A 21,120-nucleotide genomic window follows, 5' to 3' on the forward strand; every position below is an offset into this window, starting at 1 on the left:
CCCAAGGTGATTGGTGCCTGCTAGAGGTCAACTCTAGCCTAGTCTATCTGGGGCTTTTCCAACAGTTTTGTAGGGTGCCTGTGTTCTGTTGAAATAGGGTAGTTTCTATTATCTACCGCTGCAGCTTGACGGATACAGCACCACTCTCAGGCGCTCGGGAGTCACCCTGCAGCTCCTCCTCTGGCAGGGCCTCAGCCGGCGCCACGTGAAGCTAAGGCCTCTCTGTGAGGTCTGGGGAAGCACAGGGTGTTCTCAGCTTCCAAGGAGGGAGGCAGCTGTGTCTCCCACCATGATTCAGTGGGGAAAGAGCATTCCCCAAACACAGAAAGGGATTCAAAGGCTGGATAGTCAAAAAGAATAAGTTCTCCAATAGTTAATAAAAGTTCCTTTATTTAATATTGCGCCCAAGGACAGCAATGCGATAAAGGGGTGGCCATTTATATGAAAGGGAGTTGCTCGAAATAATAAAAGTGACAAAAGCTCAGGGTTCTGGGGAAGCACACTGAGTTCATCCAGCCTCTTCAATCTGGTAACCTCTTTCTCTCCCTCTTCATCTGAGACATGGCAGCGGCCTGGAACTACTGTGCCAGGGCTGGAGCCTCTGGGACAGCCCAGGAATGCAGGGGCCCAACTCAGCACTGTCTCTTCAGGAAACGCAGGCCCACCTTCTTACTGGGAACCAAGACGATGCGGGCCACACTCTTCACCTCCCCTGTCTCTGGGGCCAGGACCACCTGGTAGTGCTGGATCAGCTGGGAGGTCAAGAGCATGTGGGGTGGTTAGAGTCCCCCATCCACTGCCCCTCTGCACACTACTACTCTGTGCCTCCCTTTCTCGCCTCCCCAGGTCTCCTTCACCCCTTCCTGGCCCATACATCCCTCCAGCCTCTCCCGGCTCACCCTCGTGAGCAGTAGTTGCATCTCCAGCTCTGCAATCCTGCGGCCCAGGCAGGACCGGACCCCGTAGCCGAAGGGCACAGAGCCAAATGGGTGTGGGGTCTTGGAACTATCAGGCTGACCGTTCCTCAGCCAGCGGTGGGGCTGGAAGCTCTCGGGCTCAGAGAAGGTGCTGGGGTCTCGGCACACCACGTAGTGGCAGAACACAAACTGGGTCTGTCAAGGAAGAATGGACAGTGTGAATCCATCAGCTTGGGGCTGGAGGGCACCCCTGGGCACTCAGGTTCTCTAGCCCCACTCACGTTCTTGGGGAATAGGAAGCCGCCAACTTCAACTTCCTTTTCCATGATGACCCGGGAGTTTGTGGGGACCACAGGGTAGAGGCTGCAGGGAAAAGAAAGTCTAGGGTCTGCCTGTGGGTGCAAGGAGGGCAGCATGCCCACGCCTTCCCCACTTCTCCCATCTCACCCTGTCCTTAGCCCCAGCCTGCCGGTCCCCACTCCCATCCCCACCTCTGATTCCTCCCACACATAGATCCTGTGCTCCTGAGAACAGCATCCTACCGCAGAGTCTCCTTAAGCACAGCTTTGAGCAAGGGCATGTGGGCAAAGTCCTTGTACTGGGGCACCTGCCCAGCTGGCACCACGTCCACCACTTCCTCATGCAAGGCCGCCTGGATCTCTGGGTTCTTTGAGAGGTGGTACAGGGCCCACGTGAGCGTGTTGGATGTCTAGGAGGTAGAGGGAGAGATGAAGTGAGAAGGGATTTCTAGGAAACAGGCCGGTAGTGGGAGGGTGTATGAGTGAATGTGTGCAAAATGTGGGAGAGAATCAATTTGCCACAAGTATGGCAGGAAAAGGCACGAGGGTTCGTGGGACCTGTGTGCTAAACATGAACCCACGGTGGGATGAGGACCAACATGATGGAGGATAGCGTCTTAGCAATAGCAGGGGACTGTAGCAAAGAGAAACCCAACAGAACAAAAGCACTGGAAATAGGTCCCATACAGAAAGAAGGTGCTTGTGGGCAAGCTTCCAACTCTCCACTTAAATTCTAGCAAGAGAGAGCCAGACTAGATGTGAGACGAAACTTCCCAGCTGTCAGGGAGAGCGAGGAGGCTCCAGGGGGTGATGGAATCTCCCTTACAAGAGGACCATTCCCTGCCCACCTCAGCGGGGCTGGATGAGCCCTCTGTTTTCCTGCTAGTGCTGCATCCACGAAAAAGACGCAAGTACTTGGAGGGATTAAGGTCAGCACCAGGTGGGGGATAATGGGGAATTGGTTCAGGATGGGAGCTGGGAGCCCTGGTCTCCTCACTGCCCCCCTACACACCGTGTCCACTCCAGCAATGAGCAGCTCAGGCAGGCTGCCCAAGGCATCATGAGGACTAAGCTTCCCGCTGGTCAGCAGGGAGTGCAGGTAGCCAGACACCTGGACCCCATCTGGCCCCGCTGTCTGTAGTTGGGCCTCCACCTCCTTGAGTTTCTGATCAATCAGCTTCTTCCCTGTGAGGGCAATGGAGAACAAGAAAGGACAAAGTCAAAAGTCATGATCTTCAGGGACCAATAGCCATTCCAACAGCAGGTAGCGTGAGGGAGAAGGTCCTGGGAGAGACGGCTAATGCACAGACCTGGGAGCCACCTCCATCCTTCTTCCCTTGTCCCTAGGCCTCCTCACCAAAGGAGAAGATGATGTTCCAACCATCCAGGTACCATCTCCAGAAGGGCAGCAGGGGACGGGTCCACTTGGGAAGGAAGGTGGCATAGACTGAGTTCTGGAACATGGACCCAACAGATCTGACGAAGGTCGCCGTGTCCTTGGGGATGGATTGCTCCAGACAGCCCATACGTTTCTCAAACAGGATGTAGCAAATAGCTGGGTAGTGCACAGAGGCCATTACAGGAGGCAGAGATGGGGCACACAGAACCCAGGGGACTTGCAGAGGGGGGCCACCTCTGACCCATTCCCACATCCAGCCCCTCTCCCAGCAAGAGTACCTTCCAAGGCAAAGTAGTAGAAGAAGTGAGCCATGTCGGGCACATGGTCCCCCAAAGCGCTCTCTGCCCGAAGCTGGTCCAGTCGAATCATAAAGTCATCAACCACCTCATTGAGAGCATCCGTATAGAGCATAGCCTCAGTTGGCTTCAGCAACCGCTGGTTCAGAGCCTGGCGCAGCTTGTACCAATGCTGTCCCTCCCTGCAGGGACACGGAGGAGCAGCACACATGCAAGCCTCTGCTTGGCCCAGTGGGTCAAGGGCACCCGAACCCCACCAGGCAGATGCCTCAGGCCATAGCCCTGGGGTAGACGGTCAGGTGCCCACCCTGGGTGGGCAGAGATGCTCACCTGGGTGTGAACATGCTTCCCATAGAGGGGCTGAATGTTCAGGGCCTGCTCCCACCCTCAGCTGTCCCCCAAACCTGTTACTGTTCCTAAGCAAGCTAGGTACGAGTCCATTTTTTAAAGCTAGTTGCAGAGCAATAAGTACAGTGTGGCCCAATACCAAGAGGATGGGAGGAAATCCTACATATCCAAATGATACTTGCAGGCTTCTAGATAAAGTAAGGATGGGAGTAAAGGGGAAGGGAGACAATATTTTATTATTGGAATTGTTACAATAAGTATTAAGTTAGAATTTTAAAAACCAATAAAGTTTTAAAAAGAAAAATTATATTTTTTATTTTTAAAAATTATTTATTTAAATGAACTTCAGCATGCCCAGGAGTTCTCTTTATTATGTTGGGGGAAAGCTGCAAAAAGATAAACTAGGCTGGACACCATGGCTCACGCCTATAATCCTAGCACTTTGGGAGGCCGAGGCGGGAGAACTGCTTGAGGTCAGGAGTTTGAGACCAGCCTGAGCAAGAGTGAGATCCCGTGTCTGCTAAACATAGAAAAATTAGCCAGGTGTCATGGTGCGTGCCTACAGTCCCAGCTACACGGGAGGCTGAAGCAGGAGGATCTCTTGAGCCCACGAGTTTGAGGTTGCAGTGAGCTATGATGAGGCCACTGCACTCTACCCAGCTGGGACACAGTGAAACTCTGTCTCACAAAAAGAAAAAAAAAGATAAACTAAAAGCGTCACTGAAAAAAAAGAAAACCAAAATAGACCCATTTATTGGAACTTCAGGTTACAGGTGCTGCTCCAAGAGTAAAACTCTCCCAACAGGAGAAATTAGATTTGCAGAACTTAAATGAGAGCATTTCTGCGGGTTGCTAATATCTTGGGGAAACAATGCTTCATAAAGTGAGATTTTAAAATATATGTTAAAACAAAACAAAAAACCCACCAAACTTATCATGGGTTAGCACAATAGCTTTTAAATACACACATGTGATATATTCAGGAAATGGGCTTAAGAGTAGGAAAAAAATATATATCTAGATCACAAAGGAGTCTACATAATGTTCGGCTCCAATTCTCAATCTGAGCTGTCAAGTCAAAGGTGGCCTGGCCCAATGAAATTCTAGCACCTAAACCTTGCCCTCAGCGTCAGACGTCAAGTGAAAGTGGTCTTGAAGAACAGACATTCTCTACTCTGTTCTCAGAACTTTGAATAAAAGAATTATTATTTTAGTTCTGAAACTGTTTACCTGGAAAGGAACCAGGAAAAAGAAAGAAAAACATGCAATGGGAGAATGAATGTATGGGCATCAAAGACAGGTAAAATGAACACTGTTTGTTCACTTTCTTTCCAAAAGTGTCAAGGATGCAAAAAAGAACACCAAAGTGTCAAGGTCATAAGTTCTTAAGTTCCGGAATGAGAGAGATCTATTCCACCATTTGCTGGTTGTGTCATCCTTGACGAGTGATGTAAAACCTCTCTGGGCCTCGGTTTCTTCATCTATAAAACAGGGATAACAATACTGTCCAGTTCATGGGCTTGTAGTGAGGACAGAATGAAATAATGAAAATAAAGAGACTAGCCTGATGCCTGGCACATTATACATACATAGTGATGTTCATTGTTCTGGTGGCCACCACCACCACCAGCATCAATTTTAATCCCTTAAGAAGTGACTAAACCATAAATGTTGAGCAACTGGGAAGCTTGGGGAGCCATTTACTGTTTTTCCAGTTCTGTTAACATCCTAGAGCAAAAAGAAGGCTGTGACATACCCAGTTACACCCCATGGCATTGGGAGTGCTTTACTGCCAATGATTCCCAATTATCTACTGCTATTGGCACATGAGTAAATAATATACTCGGTTCGTCTTTCAATTTGTCACTGCCAAAGTAATTTTAACTTTTCTAGGCAAACTTCAAGGTTGGCACCTACATCTGTGTCTGTGTGTGGAGAGCGTACATGAAGGTTACAACCAACACAAGTGTACAATACATAATGTGGGACAATGTTTAAAAAATTAAATTGAGCCTTCCCAACTAATAAAGTAATGATTTTTAAACTACAAACAGGTATGTTCCATTATGATTTAACGTATTTTCAAACATAATGCAGAAAAACGGAACTAGAAAGGCCCTAGGGACACCTTGGAGATACCCTAATTCAAACCTCCTATTGTACAGATGAGAAACTGAAGGCCAAAGAAGCGAAAATTATTCATTTGTCCAAGGTCACACAATATATGAGGGGAAAAGCCAATGACTGCTCTCTGGGCTTCAGCTCATCCCAATGACTGCTCTCTAGATTGTCAGGCTCAGAGGATGCAGGGAGATCCCACTCTGTCCATTAAGCAAATGCCTGCCCTGTGCCCACTGTCTTTTGACATGGCCCTCTGGGGCCCTGTTCCATCCCTTCAGGCCCCAGCTCACGTGGTTAAGGGTCCATAGGCCAGACCATGCAGGTCCCGGTGCTCCTTCCATAGCTCCATGTCATTCCGTACTGGGTACTTTCCCTCCTGCCGCATCACTTGCTCCATGAGTGGGGCGCTGGCCAGGTTCACAAATGCCCGAGGTCCTATGTAGGATATCCACATGGGACCATACTTGGCCTTGTTCCGCACCTGCAGGGTTCAACAAAAGCTGAATAAGTGGGGCCTAGCTGGGCAGACGCTTCTGGGAGAGGAAATGGGATGGGGGCAGGATGGTCTGATGGCTACACCAGAACGAGTGGGCCAGGTAACGTACATTGTGTAGGAGGTAGGCACTGGGGTGGCCTGTGGTTCCAGGGGAAGAGTGTGGGGAGTTAGCTATGCTCCCAGCAAAAAATTGGGTCCCTTTGGCAGGGGTCATCACAAAGGATAAGGAAAATAATAGAATATAGAAATAAAAGAATGTACAGAAAAGAACGTATAGTTTTATAAAGTATAGATTTTATAAAAGTTGGGGATCAGGAGACCTCCAGCATTCCCATGAGCTGTGAGGCCCCGAGTGAAGTTTTACATCAGTATTTATTGGTACAGTGATCAGTTGCCATGGGTAACAGATTTACGTAATAACAGGTAGTTCGTTTTAGGTTAAAAGTCTCCCAGAAAGCTTCTATAGATCCCTTAATTAACTCTATCCATGTGAGCAAATGGTTGCAAAATCTTTCTAAGACAAACTCTAAGTTCTAAGATAAAACTATCACTTAGCAGAAAGGTAAAACAGAGATACAGTGGCTCTATATTTTTTTTAGCTAGTTTTTGTTGACTGAGACAGGTAGTCAGGAGTGAAGCAGAAACTGTTCCTTAGGCTAATTGCTTTTAGCCGCAGGTGTCTGTCTGTTGGGCGGGCACTCTTTGATCAGTTCTCATCCTGTGGCCTCATGTATGCCAAGCTTTGTCATACAGAAGTAGGCAAAACCCGACAGGCTTGAGATACAACGTCGTCTTGGAAAGCATTGCCACTGATCTATGAGATGCCCTCCTGAGGCGAGGCAGCTTTTGGAAGGCAGCTATGCTCACCACTATGCCACCAACGCCTCCTCGAAGCAGCTTTTGATATGTGAACTAACACGTTCACATATTCCTTCAGGGCAAAGCCCTGCAAAACTCCTGAAATCATTTCTGTCTCTATATTATAGGGGACCTTTCTATAGCGCAACATAAGAGCACTAAAAAAATGGGCACACGAGGAGCTAGAATATTGGGAGCAATGAGTTATCTGGTGGAATTGGGGGAATTGAGGTCCCTGAAGGAATGAGTGTTTGGTAAAATAGCATATGTGGCACACTGAGGTATGTTGAGGTTTGGGGCCCAGCATTTTAGGGAAACTGAGACCTTTAGTGAGGTGTGGTAGAAAGCCTATGGCTTCTTCTTTATGCTATTTAAATCTACAATAGCTTGCTGTCAATGAGACGAAGATAAATGTCTGTGTAACCAATAAGAAAAAAGAAATACGATTAGAAACTCCAGGAAAAACAAGAAGCTAGATGACAAATTCAGGGTCCAAATATGAAGTAAGCAATATGGTAGGAAATTTTTTTTTGAAAAATAAAAATCTTATTGGTTGTGTTAAGTAACGTAATTCTCAAATATTTTATTTAGACTATCTAAAGCATTTGACAATTGACATTCGTAGCATCCATGAAATTAATATTGCTACAATGTTTTTAAAGCTGTTGAAAATGAGGGAGAAAATGAATACATGTTGGTTTTGGTGGGGTAAAATGTAAAAAGAAGCCACAAATCCTGAGACTAAATATACTGTCTAAATTTACACCTACAGATGGAAAGAAAATAAAATATAGTGGTTTCCCAGGTACTTCATCTTTCATAATCTGTTACTGAAGAGCTTTTAAAAGGATTAGAATCTGTCCCAGCATAGAAATTAGGCCAAATGGCCTCAGTAAAAGAGACATGAAAATTACAGAGAAGAGGTCAATCATTCAAATTATAGAAGGAAACCTCACCCGACTCATAGTCCATAAAAATGCCAACCTTATTGGGTCTTACTATTGGCATTACAAATTGGATCCTCCTAGGACCAATGCAACCTCACTGCCCCAATGTATCGCCCAGTTGCCCAGACGCCACCCTGAACTAATGGCTAATCCTGCCAGTTCCTAGGAAGGCAGTCCTAAGAAACCCCGAACATCCGCGTCGGCCCGCTTCCCACTTCTGCCCTTCAGGGTCGCCGGCCAGTATGGTATGATTGCAAACAGCTGATTGCACACAGTGAATATGCCTATTTTCCTTGAAGGAAAACACATTGCTAGTGAGAGTCTAAATGACACATCCCTATGGAAGGACAATTTATTAATACTTACAAAAATTATAAACATTTATAAGCAAAGTATAGGACATCCACATAATAGCATACTATAATATATCTCCTTAAAAAAGAACAAAGAAATTCCTTTTGTACTAATATGGAAAGATATCCAAGATGGATTAAGTGAAAAAGTGTCAGACTTTTTGCCTAAGGAAGAGAGTCTAAATAAGAATATGTAGTATTTGTATTTGCTTTTATAGACAAACACTGCATGGACAGATACGGAACTAATTGCAGTGATTACTATGGGAGGGCGGGGGCACAGCAATGGGAGTCAGACTGCTTAATGTATATCATGTTATATGGTTTTGAGTTTTAACTGTGATAATGTATTACCTGTTCAAAAGGTTTAAGATACCTGTTTAAAAGGTATTACCTGTACCTTTTAAAATCTAAATGGAAAAAAAGAAATAATGTTTTCTATTTTTTTTTTTTTTTGTTGAGACAGAGTCTCACTTTGTTGCCCAGGCTAGAGTGAGTGCCGTGGCGTCAGCTTAGCTCACAGCAACCTCAAACTCCTGGGCTTAAGGGATCCTACTGCCTCAGCCTCCCGAGTAGCTGGGACTACAGGCATGCGCCACTATGCCCGGCTAATTTTTTTTCTATATAGATTTTTAGGTGTCCATATAATGTCTTTCTATTTTTAGTAGAGATGGGGTCTCGCTCAGGCTGGTCTCGAACTCCTGACCTTGAGCAATCCACCCGCCTCGGCCTCCCAGAGTGCTAGGATTACAGGCGTGAGCCACCGCGCCCGGCCGAAATAATGTTTTCTGAAAGAATAAGTCACTTGCCACTGATCAGATAATTCCAGAAAGCAGGAAAACCTTACTGAACTTCTGAATTGATACAAATACTCCTTAGATTTATAAGTGGGCCCTAGCCATATTCATTTTCCTTTGAATTAGTTTTGTTTGGTTTTCCTTAAAGTTTCCTTTATAAAAAATATTTACATACAGATCTATTTTTCTTTATTAAATTCCTTAGGAGACTTATCCTGAAAGTAGGTTTAATTTGTGCTCCTAGGTTAGTTTAAGACATTAATAATAATGATTGCACATATTCCCACAGAGCTGATCATAAACCGGATACTGTTCTAAGCACTTTACTTATATTGGCTCATTCAATCCTCATTACAGCTGTTTGGAGTAGATTTAACATTACCACGATTTTGCAGATGAGGAAACTGAGGCCCAAAGAAATTGCTCAAGGTCACATTACCACTAAGTGGCAAAGTCAGTGTTCAAACTCAGACCACCTGGCTAGAGGCCATGCTCTTAACCACTTACTGCACGGATCCCTGAGAATATGACTATGTCCTTGTAACTGGAAACAAACTTAAAGCCCTTTAAAAATATGTGCTGTTTTAAACTCACAATAACTATGCAATAACCCAGGGCTCCTCAACTGTGGCACTGTTAACACTTGGGGCTGGCTAATTCTACATTGTGGAAGACTGTCGTGTGCATGCAGATGTCTAGCAGCATTCCTGGCCTCTACCCACCAGTACTCTGCCGCCTCTGAGTTGTGACAACCAAAAATGTTTCCAGACAGTGCCTAAATGTCCCTCCTCGGGGCAGGGAGCAGCAGACAAAATCACCCCAGGTTGAGAACCACTACAATAAATCCAACCTCTTAATATGTCTCTTAATTCTTTAATTTTAGAGGACTCTTCTTAAGAAACAATATATCATTTTGAAGAAATATTTATCTGAAGTTTGGTTTCTTTTCATTCCATTAAGTTCAAGTAAAATTACATTTAATATATTAATAAAAATGTGAACAGTGGTTACCTCAGTGGTGGTAAACAACGCTTTACCGACAAACTTATTCTTCTTTTTACTGTGATTTGCTTTTCAAATTTTCCACCACGATCTTGGAATCAGAAAAAAAAAGACTAGATAAATAACCATTTGCTCGGGGCCCAGCTTCTTCCCTGGAATGCAGAGGGTCTGAAACCATTTCCTGGCTGGCAGTGTGGAGGTTTCTGGGGCATTTCTCCTTTCGCCTAGACCAGCCTTCCTCTTTCGTACTCTTCTTCTCAGTTAGTTTACTTGGTGGAACTTGACAAGGATCTACTTATGTAAGAGGTTATTTTAGAAAGACACCAGAACACTTGCTGAGAGATGTGTGCTGTGTCTGTGAGCCTACCATTAGGTCGTAACCCGAGCCAGTTAGAGAGTTCCAGCGTTCTCAGATGGGTCTTGTCTAAGAGCCACTTTGCAGAACAGAGATCATCTTTCAGGGTAAATGGGAGGGCTAGCCCCCACCTTGCAAAACTCCAAAGCCAGAGAGTGTTGAATCCATTCAACATTCATTTATTAAGCTCATATCCTGTTCTTCTTATACTGTTCTAGGGGCTACGGGTACAGCAGCAAGCACAGCATAAAAAACCTACCCTTAGAGAATTTACTTCTCAGTGCATGAGCCAGACAGTGGAGAATGTGATTACATATGCTCCTAAATTATTCTCTAATTAGTTTTTGGATATCTTGTCCCTTCAACTAGATTGAAAATCCTTGAGAGCAGAAACCACGCCATGCTTCTTTATGAACTCCCATATTGCTTGACACACTGCTTGGCACATTATAGACACACAATAAATATTTAACAGTTGTCAATGAATCAAGCAGAAAAATATAAGTTGCAGACAATGTAAAGAATATGAGAAAGACAGAGACAGACAAAGAAAAGAGGTAGGGAAGAGGACATACAGGAAACTGGTAACAGTGGCTCCTCTGGGGGTGGGCATTATTTTTAAGAACCTGGAAGAACAAGCTGAAATGGAAATTAAGAAAGTAAGTCCATTTACAATAATCGCTGTTATGAACTGACTGTTTATGTCCCCTCCAAACTCATATGTTGAAACCATAACCCGCAGTGTGGCTGTATTTGAAGATGGGGCCTCTAAGGAAGTAATTAAGGTTAAATAAGGTCATAAGGATAGAGCCCTGATCTGCTAGGATTAGTGTCCTTATAATAAGAGACACTCGAGAGCTTGCTCTCTCTCTACGGGCAAGCACCGAGGCAAGGCCACGTGAGGACACAGGGAGAAGGCAGCCGTCTACAAGCCAGGAAGAGAGCCCTCACCAAACCAACCGTGCTGGCACCCTAATGTCTGACTTCTAGCCTTCAGATCTGTGAGAAAATAAACTTCTGTTATTTAAACAATCTAGTCTGTAGTATATGGTAGACCAAGCAAACTAATACATACCATCCAAAAAAAAAAAAAAAAAACCTAGGAATAAATTTAACTAAGGAAGTGAAACACTTGCATACTGAGAACTATAAAACATTGCTAAAGGAAATTTTTTTTTTTTTTTTACAAAGAGTCTCACTCTGGTGCCCCGGCTAGAGTGCCGTGGCATCAGTCTGGATCACAGCAACCTCAAACTCCTGGGCTCAAGCAATTCTCCTGCCTCAGCCTCCCAAGTAGCTGGGACTACGGGCATGCACCACCATGTCCAGCTAATTTTTTCTATATATATTTTTAGTTGTCTATCTAACTTCTTTCTGTTTTTTTAGTACAGACAGGGTCTCACTCTTGCTCAGGCTGGTCTCGAACTCCTGAGCTCAAACAATCCACCTGCCTCAGCTTCCCAGAGTGCTAGTATTACAGGCGTGAGCCACCACACCTGGCCTGCTAAAGGAAATTAAAGACCTAAGTGGAAAGACATCCATGTTAATGTACTGGGAGACTTAATATTGTTAAAATGGCAGTACTCCCAAAGCAGTCTACAGATTCAATGTAATTCCCATAAAAATTCTAATGGGCTTTCTGCAGAAATGGAAATGCTGTTCTTCAAATCCATATGGAACTGCAAGGGGTCTTGAATAGCCAAAATAATATTGAAAAAGAAAAAAAGTTAGAGTACTCTCATTTTCTGATTTCCAAACTCACTACAAAGGTACAATAATTAAAACAGTATGGTACTGGCATAAAGACAGACATATAGACCAGTGGAATACAACTGGGAGTCCAGAAGTAAAACTGAACATCTGTGTCAATTGATTTTTGACAAGTGTGCCCAGACCATTCAGTGGGGAAGGAAAAGTCTTTTCAAAAGATGATACTGGGACAATTGAATAACCAAATGCAAAAGAATGACGTTGGACCCCTCCCACACTCCATATACAAAAGTTAACTCAAAGTGGATCAACAACCTTAATATAAGAGCTAAAACTGTAAAACTTTTGAATAAAACATAGGAGCAAATATTCATTACCTTGGATTTGGCAATGAATTCTTAGATTTGATACCAAAGGCAGGAATAATAAAAGAAAAAAAAATAGATAAATAGGACTTCATAAAAATTAAAAACTTTTGGGTAACAATAGACATTATTAAGAATGTGAAAAGACAACCTACAGAATGCGAGAAAATATTTGCAAATCATATATCTGATAAGGGTTTAATATCCAGAATATACAAAGAACTGTTACAACTCAACAACAAAAAGACAAACCCAATCTTAAAATAGGCAAAGAACTTGAGTAGACATTTCTCCGAAGAGGGTACACAAATGGCCAATAAGTACATGAAAAGATGTTCAACATCATTCATCATTACGGAAATGCACATCAAAGCCAGTTCACACCCACTCTAGACTTAAAAAGAAAAAAAAACAGAAAATAAAAAGTGTTGATGAGGGGCCAGGCGTGGTGGCTCACGCCTGTAATCCTAGCTCTCTGGGAGGCCGAGGTGGGTGGATCGTTCGAGATCAGGAGTTCGAAACCAGCCTGAGCAATAGCAAGGCCCTGCTTCTACTAAAAATAGAAAGAAATTAGCCAGACAACTAAAAATATATAGAAAAAATTAGCCAGGCATGGTGGCACATGCCTGTAGTCCCAGCTACTCGGGAGGCTGAGGCAGTAGGATTGCTTGAGCCCAGGAGTCTGAGGTTGCTGTGAGCTAGGCTGACGCCACGGCACTCACTCTAGCCCGGGCAACAGAGTGAGACTCTGTCTCAAAAAAAAAGAGTGTTGGTGAGGATGTGGAAATATTGGAACCCTGTTCATTGCTGGCAGGAATGTAAAGAGGGTGCAGCTGCTGTGGAAATGTGTGGCAGTTTCTGGAAGAGCTGAGCATAAATAGAATTACCACATGATCCAGCATTTCCACTCCTACGTATATAACCAAAAGTGAAAACATGTTCACACAGAGACTTGTACGTGAATGTTTACAGCAGCATTACTTATACCAGCCAGAAGGTGGAAACAACTCAAATGGCCATCAGTGAATGAATCGATAAATTGTGTATATACATACAATGCAATATTATTCAGCTATAAAAAGGAACAAACTACTGATTTATGCTACAACTTGGATGAACCTTGAAAACATTTGCTAAGTGAAAGGAGCTAGACACAAAAGATCACAGATTGTATAGTTCTTTTTATATGATTTTTCTTAATAGGCAAAGCCATTGATACAAAAAGATTAAATTTACCAGCGGGTGGTGGGACAGGGCAATGAGCAAGGATTAAGTAATGGGTATGGGGTGTTTTTCTGGAGTACTGAAAAATTGTTGATTTTTTTATGGATTTTTTTTGTTATTTCAAAATATTATGGGGGTTACAAGTGAGAACATGTGGTAAAGAACAGTATTATGGGGGTACAAATGTTTTTGCTTACAAGGATTGCTTTTGTAATGCTTGAGTCAGGGTTATAAGTATGCTGTCACCCAGATAGGGTTCATTGTACCTGTTAGGTAGATTTTTGCCCATCCCCTCCTCCCCCATCCCTCCTGATTGATTTCCGTTGAGTTATACTTCCCTCTGTGCACATGTGTGCTCACTGGTTCCAATTTAATAGTGAGTACATGTGGTGTTTGTTTTTCCATTCTTTAGATACTTCACTTAGGATAATGGTCTCCAGTTCCATCCAAATTGTTACAAAAGGCATCAAGTCATCCTTCATGGCTGGGTAGTATTCCATGGTATATACCACATTTTGTTAATCCACTCATGAATTGATGGGCATTTGGGTTGATTTCACATCTTTGCAATTATAAATTGTTCTGCAATAAACATTCAAGTGCAGGTGTCTTTTTGATAAAATGACTTCTTTTCCTTTGGGTACATACCTAGTAGTGGGATTGCTGGATTGAATGGTAGGTCTACTTTTAGTTCTTTGAGAAATCTTCATACTGTTTCCCATAGAGGCTGTACTAATTTGCAGTCCCACCAACAGAGCATAAGCGTTCCTGTGTCTCCACATTGACCCCAGCATCTGTTGTTTTTGGACTTTTTAATAAAAGCCATTCTAACTGGGGTAAGGTGATATCTCATTGTAGTTTTAATTTGCATTTCCCTGATGATTAGTGAGGTTGAACATTTTTCATACATTTATTGGCCATTTGTTTATCGTCTTTTGAAAAGCTTCAGTTCATGTCTTTTGCCCACTTTTTTTGTGGGGTTGTTTGATTTTTTTCTTGTTGATTTGCTTAAGTTCTTCGTAGATTCTGGTTATCAGCCCTTTATCAGATATATAGCTTGCAAATATTTTCTCCCATTCTGTAGGCTGGTTATCTATTTGCTCTGTTGATTATTTCCTTGGCTGTGCAGAAGCTTTTTAACTTGATCAGGTCCCATTTATTTATTTTTGTTGTTGCTGTGATTGCCATTGGGTTCTTCTTCATAAATTCTTTTGTCTAGGCTGACATCTAGAAGGGTTTTTCCAACATTTTCTTCTAGAATTCTTCTGGCTTCATGTCTTACATTTAAGTATTTTAACCATCTTGAATTAATTTTTGTGAGTGGTGTGAGATACGGATCCTGTTTCATTCTTCTGTATGTGGCTATCCAGTTGTCCCAGCACCATTTATTGAATAGGGATTCCTTCCCCCAGTGTATATTGTTGTCTGCTTTGTTAAAGATCAACTGGCTCTATGTGAAAAGTTTTGAAACTCCAGAGAGGTGATGGTTGCACAACATTGAGAATACACTAAATGCCATTGAATCATATACTTTAACATGGTTAATTGTATGTGATTTGAGTCTCACCTCAAAAAAATTTCCTGTTTAAGCTTAGAAGAAATTTGTAGTATTTTAAAACCTCCAGAGCCTCAGCAAGAACTCTGCTGTGGACAAAAGATTGTCCCCAGAAAAGAGAAAACAGGAAAGGATTGAGGAACCATTCTTGGTGGTTCCAAGGTTTCTTCTCATGAAGGTCAAGGAGAAAAGATGACCAAACCAGCCTTGCCTGTCCTGCATCAGGTCTCAGGCCTGGATTAAAAAGCAGGCTTGGAGGGGTGTTGGTTCACTTGTTTATCTGCTCTCTGAAGAACGCACTGGCAGAGTGTCTCTTTTCTACAGAAACTGGAGTAGTATTTTCTCCCAGCAACAAGCTGGTAGTGGGCAGCCTTCTGGAAGAGTGAACAGAAAAATGAAGCCTTCCTCACCTTTGACAAGCTGCCAGGACGTGGTTGCAAAAAGCAGCAGGAATCTGTGCATCCTGAGAATCAGTTCAAAGATCTACGAATGAGCAAGAAAAAGCCTTACAGTAAGTAAATGATGAATAATCGGCAGATAGAGGGAGCAAGGGTCACACAACGAAAGTAGTTTCTTGACATCTTAGACTAGTTCTAAATAACAGGGAATAGACAAATCAGCAAATGTTATTAAAGCAACTAGTTGATTATTTGGGAGGAGAATATATAATAGTTAGAACTCACATGCATGTTCGTTGCTGGCCTAAAGAGTGCCTTAAGTAGGAATTAGAAAGAAGTGCTCGCTCTGGGTGTGTGCAGCTGCAGCCCAGCCCCTGGCAAGCCAAGTGCAGGCTCCCTTCCTGCTCCTCACATGACCCCTTTGTCAGGCCCCCATGCACGGACCTCCCATCATGCACAGAAATTAATCCCAGATGGGATAAAGATTTTAAAAGAAACTACAAAAAGACAAGAAAAAAGTATGGATGAATACACTATTTAAAAACCCGTTAGAATAATAGACAAAAGCACAAAAATAGGGAATTTATGAAAGAAGAAATAAAAATAGTAAATCTATGTGGAAAATATATTCAGTCTCACAAATAAGGACATGCAGAATATATGTCACAGAGACATACTATTTTCAACTGTGGTATTTACAGAGCTTTTTTTTTTTTTTTTTAATGGGAATGCCCCTTGTCTTGCAAAACTACTTACTGCCTTTGTAACTTTCCTGGAGGAGGACAATTCAGCAGTCAATGCACATCAAAGCCCTGACAAAATACTTTATCACAACAATTGCAGTTTAGGAGTTTTATTCTAAGGAAATAATTGAGGATGTACACAAGTATTTAGTAGTAGATATATTTATCAAAGCTTTATATGATACATAAAAAAATCTAAATATATAACAATAGGATTCAGTAAATTCTGATGCAGCCATACAATGGAACACTATTCAGCCATTAAAAATTATTATAGAAGTGTGTTTATGGGGCCGAGCTGGGAGGATCGCTTGAGCTCAGGAGTTCAAGACCAGCCTGAGCAAGAATGAGACCTCTTCTCTACTAAAAATAGAAAAATTAGCTAGGTATCATGGCACATGCCTATAGTCCCAGCTACTTGGGAGGCTGAGGCAGGAGGATCCCTTGAGCCCAGGAGTTTGAGGCTGAAGCGAGCTACAATGACGCCACTGCACTCTACCCAGGGCAAGAGAGTGAAACTCTGTCTCAAAAAAAAAAAAAGAAGGAAACTGAATCCCCCTCCTCACTCCCCCCCTTAAAAAACAAAGAAATGTGTTCATTGAAAAAGATATTCATATTTTATTTTCCAGTAAACTTGGAAAGTTACAAAAGAGTGTATGGTATGCTTTCATTTTTAGAAAAACATATATGTAGATGATACATGGGGAAAGCAGACAAAGCCTACTTCTAACAAGATCATGGGCATATTTGTGAAATTTGTGTATTTCACAAATGCTTATTAAGCACCTGTGGGTACTAGGCACTGTGCTACGTGCTGGGTGTTGGGATTATGGAAGATCTGAATTTTCTTCTTTTGTTTCTTTATATTTTCTGATTTCTCTCCAATAAGCATTGTATTACTTCTGCAAGTTATTTCAACTAAGTGGCATTTTCTCATAAATGTGGTATGTAATCACAAAATAAGCATGTAACTCATATTTATGTGATTTTTGTTTAAAACAAAGGTAATTTTTATAGGGAAAAAAAGTGCCTGGCTCACTGTCATGCATTTTTATCTCAGTTCAGTCTTCCTCAGCCGGCAGTATCAGATGAGGGGTCAGGGGACTGCTTGGCTGGAGACTTTGTCTAGTTCCAGCTCAACACTACCAGGCTGCGTGACTTTGCCATAGCACCCTTAACACCCTCCACATATTCATATACACAAGGGCTTGGACCCAGCCTTGCCTGAGCCTTGACCCTGGATTGCCCTGAGATCTTCCCAGAACTTAGAAGAATGGGAGGCCTATAAGGAGCTGCTACGAGGCCACCTCCCACTTCCCACTCGCCACCCTGTCCCCCACTGGGCTGGGAGGTGTCATGAGACTTCTCATCACCTCCCAGGTTCTGGGCTTTCTGCCCTGCCCCACTCAGAAAAGGGCTGCAGAACATAAAACCCCTTAGCTGCAGTCTGGCAGGGGCTTCTCAACAAGGGGGGTACCCCGCAATTTGCGTTGCAGTCATCTGTCCCCTTGTGTTTTGTTGTTGTCTTTTTGGATGTGTGGGACAAAGATCTTGGAGAACTGGCACCTTTGGCTTCTTCTTTTCACTGTGTAAGTGATAAACTGTCTAAATCTAAAAGTGGCTCCTTGTATCTTTAGCAGACGCATCTTGGCCTTGCCTTGTCTGCTATGTGTGAATTTGACATATTTGGTTCCGAGCGTGGCACTGGTAAAGTTACAATGCTCTTTCTGAGGACAAGGGCCCAGGAGAGCCAGGTTAGGAGAGAACACAGATTCCAGGGAGCTGGCAGCGCACGCTCTGGCTTAAGTGGGTGGGCAGTGGAGTGGGCGGGGGCCCTCCCACCAGAGGATTGTGCAAGCCAGGGTAGGAGGCATAAGACTCCCGCAGTCTCATGGGGCAGAGGAATAGGCGTTTTCCCACAGTCCTATCTATTCTATTAATATCAATAAACCTTTGGAGATCAAGCAGCTACAGGTATCATTGAAACCAGCCCCTTGATTGTGCGTGAAGTTGCTAAACGTGCGTTTGCTGAAGCCGAGTGAGCAGCCACTTGACGCTGAAAGCAAGTGGAGAGCTGCGCTTGCTGGTGGGGCTGCTCCCACCCCTCTGCCCAGGGATTCCGGGAGCTTCCAGTTACTGTGTAACTCCTGGAGTGCCTGTGTTAAAACCTTTTGGTCTTTGTTTCTGTAAAAAAGCGATTACTAGTTTGAGGAAAGAATTTGCAGTGAAGCAAGAACAAACGCAAAACTGATTGTGTGGGTTGAGAGGCCCATGAACGGATCCCTCCTGTGTACTGTTGCAAAATGCGTTAATCAGCATGGAAATGTGTTCAGAAAGTGTTAGGAAAGTGCCTCTGATCATTGTGTACTGATATCTTGTTGGTTAGCAAGTTGAAAGTCTCAGGAGGAGTGACTAGTAAAGCCGCAAAGGATTGGGATGGGGTGCTGCTTGCCAAGCAAACAGTCCCCAAACAATGTAGGTGGAGTCACAACACTGAACCCCTGCTGACAAAGAGAAGCCGCTGTGGTTCACCAGATAAAAACACAAAAGTTGTACCTGCAAAACAGGCCACACCACGGGGGTTTTTGCCACACCTGCTCCTGACAGATTGACTACACATGGGGTTTTTAACCCCTTCCTCCCCGGGCTGATAAGGTCACAACGCCGTTTTGGACAAAAGACAGCGAGACCCATGAGGCTGACTAGCAAGGTATGGAACAGGATCCCACAGGCAGGGGCAGACCTGGTTGCTGGTGGGTTTAGTGACAAGAGGGACAGGGGGGTCTTTGACCACTGATGGGTTGTGTTGGTGTCTCGAGTTGAAGGGGGAGGGTCTGATAAAGTTAGGAGAAGCGGTCTGTGGTTCCTCACCCTTCTTTGTCACTGGGAAAGCAACACTGGTTCGCTCAGACCCATGGCTGTGACCACTGGTAAAATACTCCCTGTCATTAAGGGCATTCAGTCCCTCAGGGACGCACTGAGGACCCCTCTTACATCCTGGCCGTGAGCACTTCTGCTGATGACATGAGCATGGAGGAAGAGCACAGATGAGGGCCAGTGGCAGTAGGTCTTTATATCCATAAAGAAACAGCGGTCTACCTGAGATGGGTTTCCATCCTCTGACAAGTCCCCTTGATGACAACTATGACTTCCCTTGAGGCTGCTGTAAACCCAGCCTGGATTTGTAATGGAAAACATGAGTACCCAAATGATGAACTAGTCATTTAGGGTCAGACTGATCAGTTTGTTCAATGGGCACCACCAGGCTTATGGGGATGACTAAATCTTCTCTTGCATCCCAGAGATAGAATCTGGAAAACACAGGCCAACATACATGCCCTTCAGGCTAAGAAGGGTCTTCTGAGTTGAACTGTGACCCCTTCAAATTCATATGTTGAAGTATTGTTTGGGGTTTTTTGGTTTTTTGTTTTTTTTTTTTTTGAGACAGAGTCTCACTCTGTTGCCCTGGTAGAGTGCAGTGGCATGATCATAGCTCAATGCAGCCTCCAACTCCTAGGCTCAAGGGATCCTCCTGCCTCAGCCTCCTAAGTAGTTGTGACTACAGGCATGTACCATCACACCTGGATAACTTTTCAATTTTTTGTAGGGCCAGGGCTCTCACTATTTCCCAGACTGGAACTCCTGGGCTCAAGTAATTCTTCCACCCCGACCTCCCAAAGTGCTAGGATTACAGGCATGAGCCACCATGCCCAGCCTTGTATGTTGAAGTTTTAACCCCCAGTACATCAGAATGTGACCTTTTTTGGAGATAGGTCTTTATAGACACAGTCAAGTTAAAATTTGGTCATTAGGGTGGGCCCTAATCTGATATGACCGGTGTCCTCATAAAAGGGGGAAATTTGGAGACAGACACACATTCATGCAGAGAGAATGCCATGTGGACGTGAAGACAGCCACCCACATCCAAGAAGAGAGGCCTGAAACAGATCCTCCCTTCATAGCCCTCAGAAAGAACCCAACCAGCCAACACTTTGATTTTGAACTTTTAGCCTCCAGAACTGTGAGACAATAAATCTCTGTTGTTTAAGCCACTCTGTTTGTGGTACAGTAGTCACATGTTCTCTTCAGTTTTGCTTTCCTCAGGCAACCTTGGTCCTAAGACATTAAGTGGAAAATTCCAGAAATAAAAAGTTCATAAGTTTTAAAGTGAGTGCTATTCTGAGCAATGTCGACCGAAATTAAGGCTGCTGAGGCAGAAATAATTTGATAAATGTTCATTGGAAGCCAAATGTGAGGATTAACCCAGGAAGACGCACCAACAAAGTTGGGAATATTCTGGAGTCTGTTACAAGTTGGAAGCTTTTACAGGAAAGTTTAGGAGAAGGGAAAGGGACTCCTGATACCGGGTGTGTCCTTCTTCAGTGGTGGGTACAATGCAAAGGTTACAATCACTGGACACAGATTGCAACATTCAGGCTAAAATGTCTACACCCAAGACAATCAGGCCAGGTGTGGTGGCTCATGCCTGTAATCCTAGCACTCTGGGAGACCAAGGCAGGAGGATGCTTGAGGTCAGGAGTTTGAGACCAGCCTGAGCAAGAGCAAGATCCTGTCTCTACTAAAAATAGAAAACTTAGCTGGTCACTGTGGCTTAGGAGCTGAGGCAGGAGGATCGCTTGAGCCCAGGAGTTAGAGGTTGTAGTGAGCTAGGCTGACGCCACCGTACTCTACTCATGATGACCGAGTGAGACTCTGTTCCCTCCCCCAGAAAAAGACAATCAGTAAAACTTCATAACTCAGAAATACATCAGCATTCTTTTCAATGTCAGTAGGTCATATATTAATCAGTATATCAACAATTTGAGGAACTCACAGTAAGGTTCTTTACTGGGGGGCAGGATGCCACCGTGAATCACAAGAATTCCTTAAGGCTCGTTAATTTGGAAGCCTGTTTACTGTTCAAGTAAACTGCCAAA

At 43.8% G+C, this 21,120-nt stretch overlaps 1 protein-coding gene across 1 annotated transcript in view; it reads right to left on the reverse strand.

Annotated features, from left to right (window-relative positions):
- Positions 1–365: 365 nt before the first annotated feature.
- CYP27A1 (cytochrome P450 family 27 subfamily A member 1) overlaps positions 366–21,120 on the reverse strand; it is a 35,530-nt gene continuing 14,775 nt past the window's right edge. The window contains exons 2-9 of the mRNA XM_069466987.1: positions 5,671–5,861; positions 2,894–3,093; positions 2,574–2,771; positions 2,229–2,401; positions 1,460–1,626; positions 1,199–1,280; positions 900–1,112; positions 366–752 (exon numbers count right to left, since the gene is read on the reverse strand). Of these exons, the coding sequence (XP_069323088.1) occupies positions 633–752; positions 900–1,112; positions 1,199–1,280; positions 1,460–1,626; positions 2,229–2,401; positions 2,574–2,771; positions 2,894–3,093; positions 5,671–5,861 (1,344 nt within the window). The 3' untranslated portion in view covers positions 366–632. The remainder of the gene's footprint in view (positions 753–899; positions 1,113–1,198; positions 1,281–1,459; positions 1,627–2,228; positions 2,402–2,573; positions 2,772–2,893; positions 3,094–5,670; positions 5,862–21,120) is intronic.

This window comes from Eulemur rufifrons, chromosome 1 (genome assembly GCF_041146395.1).
Source record: "Eulemur rufifrons isolate Redbay chromosome 1, OSU_ERuf_1, whole genome shotgun sequence".
Lineage (NCBI taxonomy): Eukaryota > Metazoa > Chordata > Mammalia > Primates > Lemuridae > Eulemur > Eulemur rufifrons.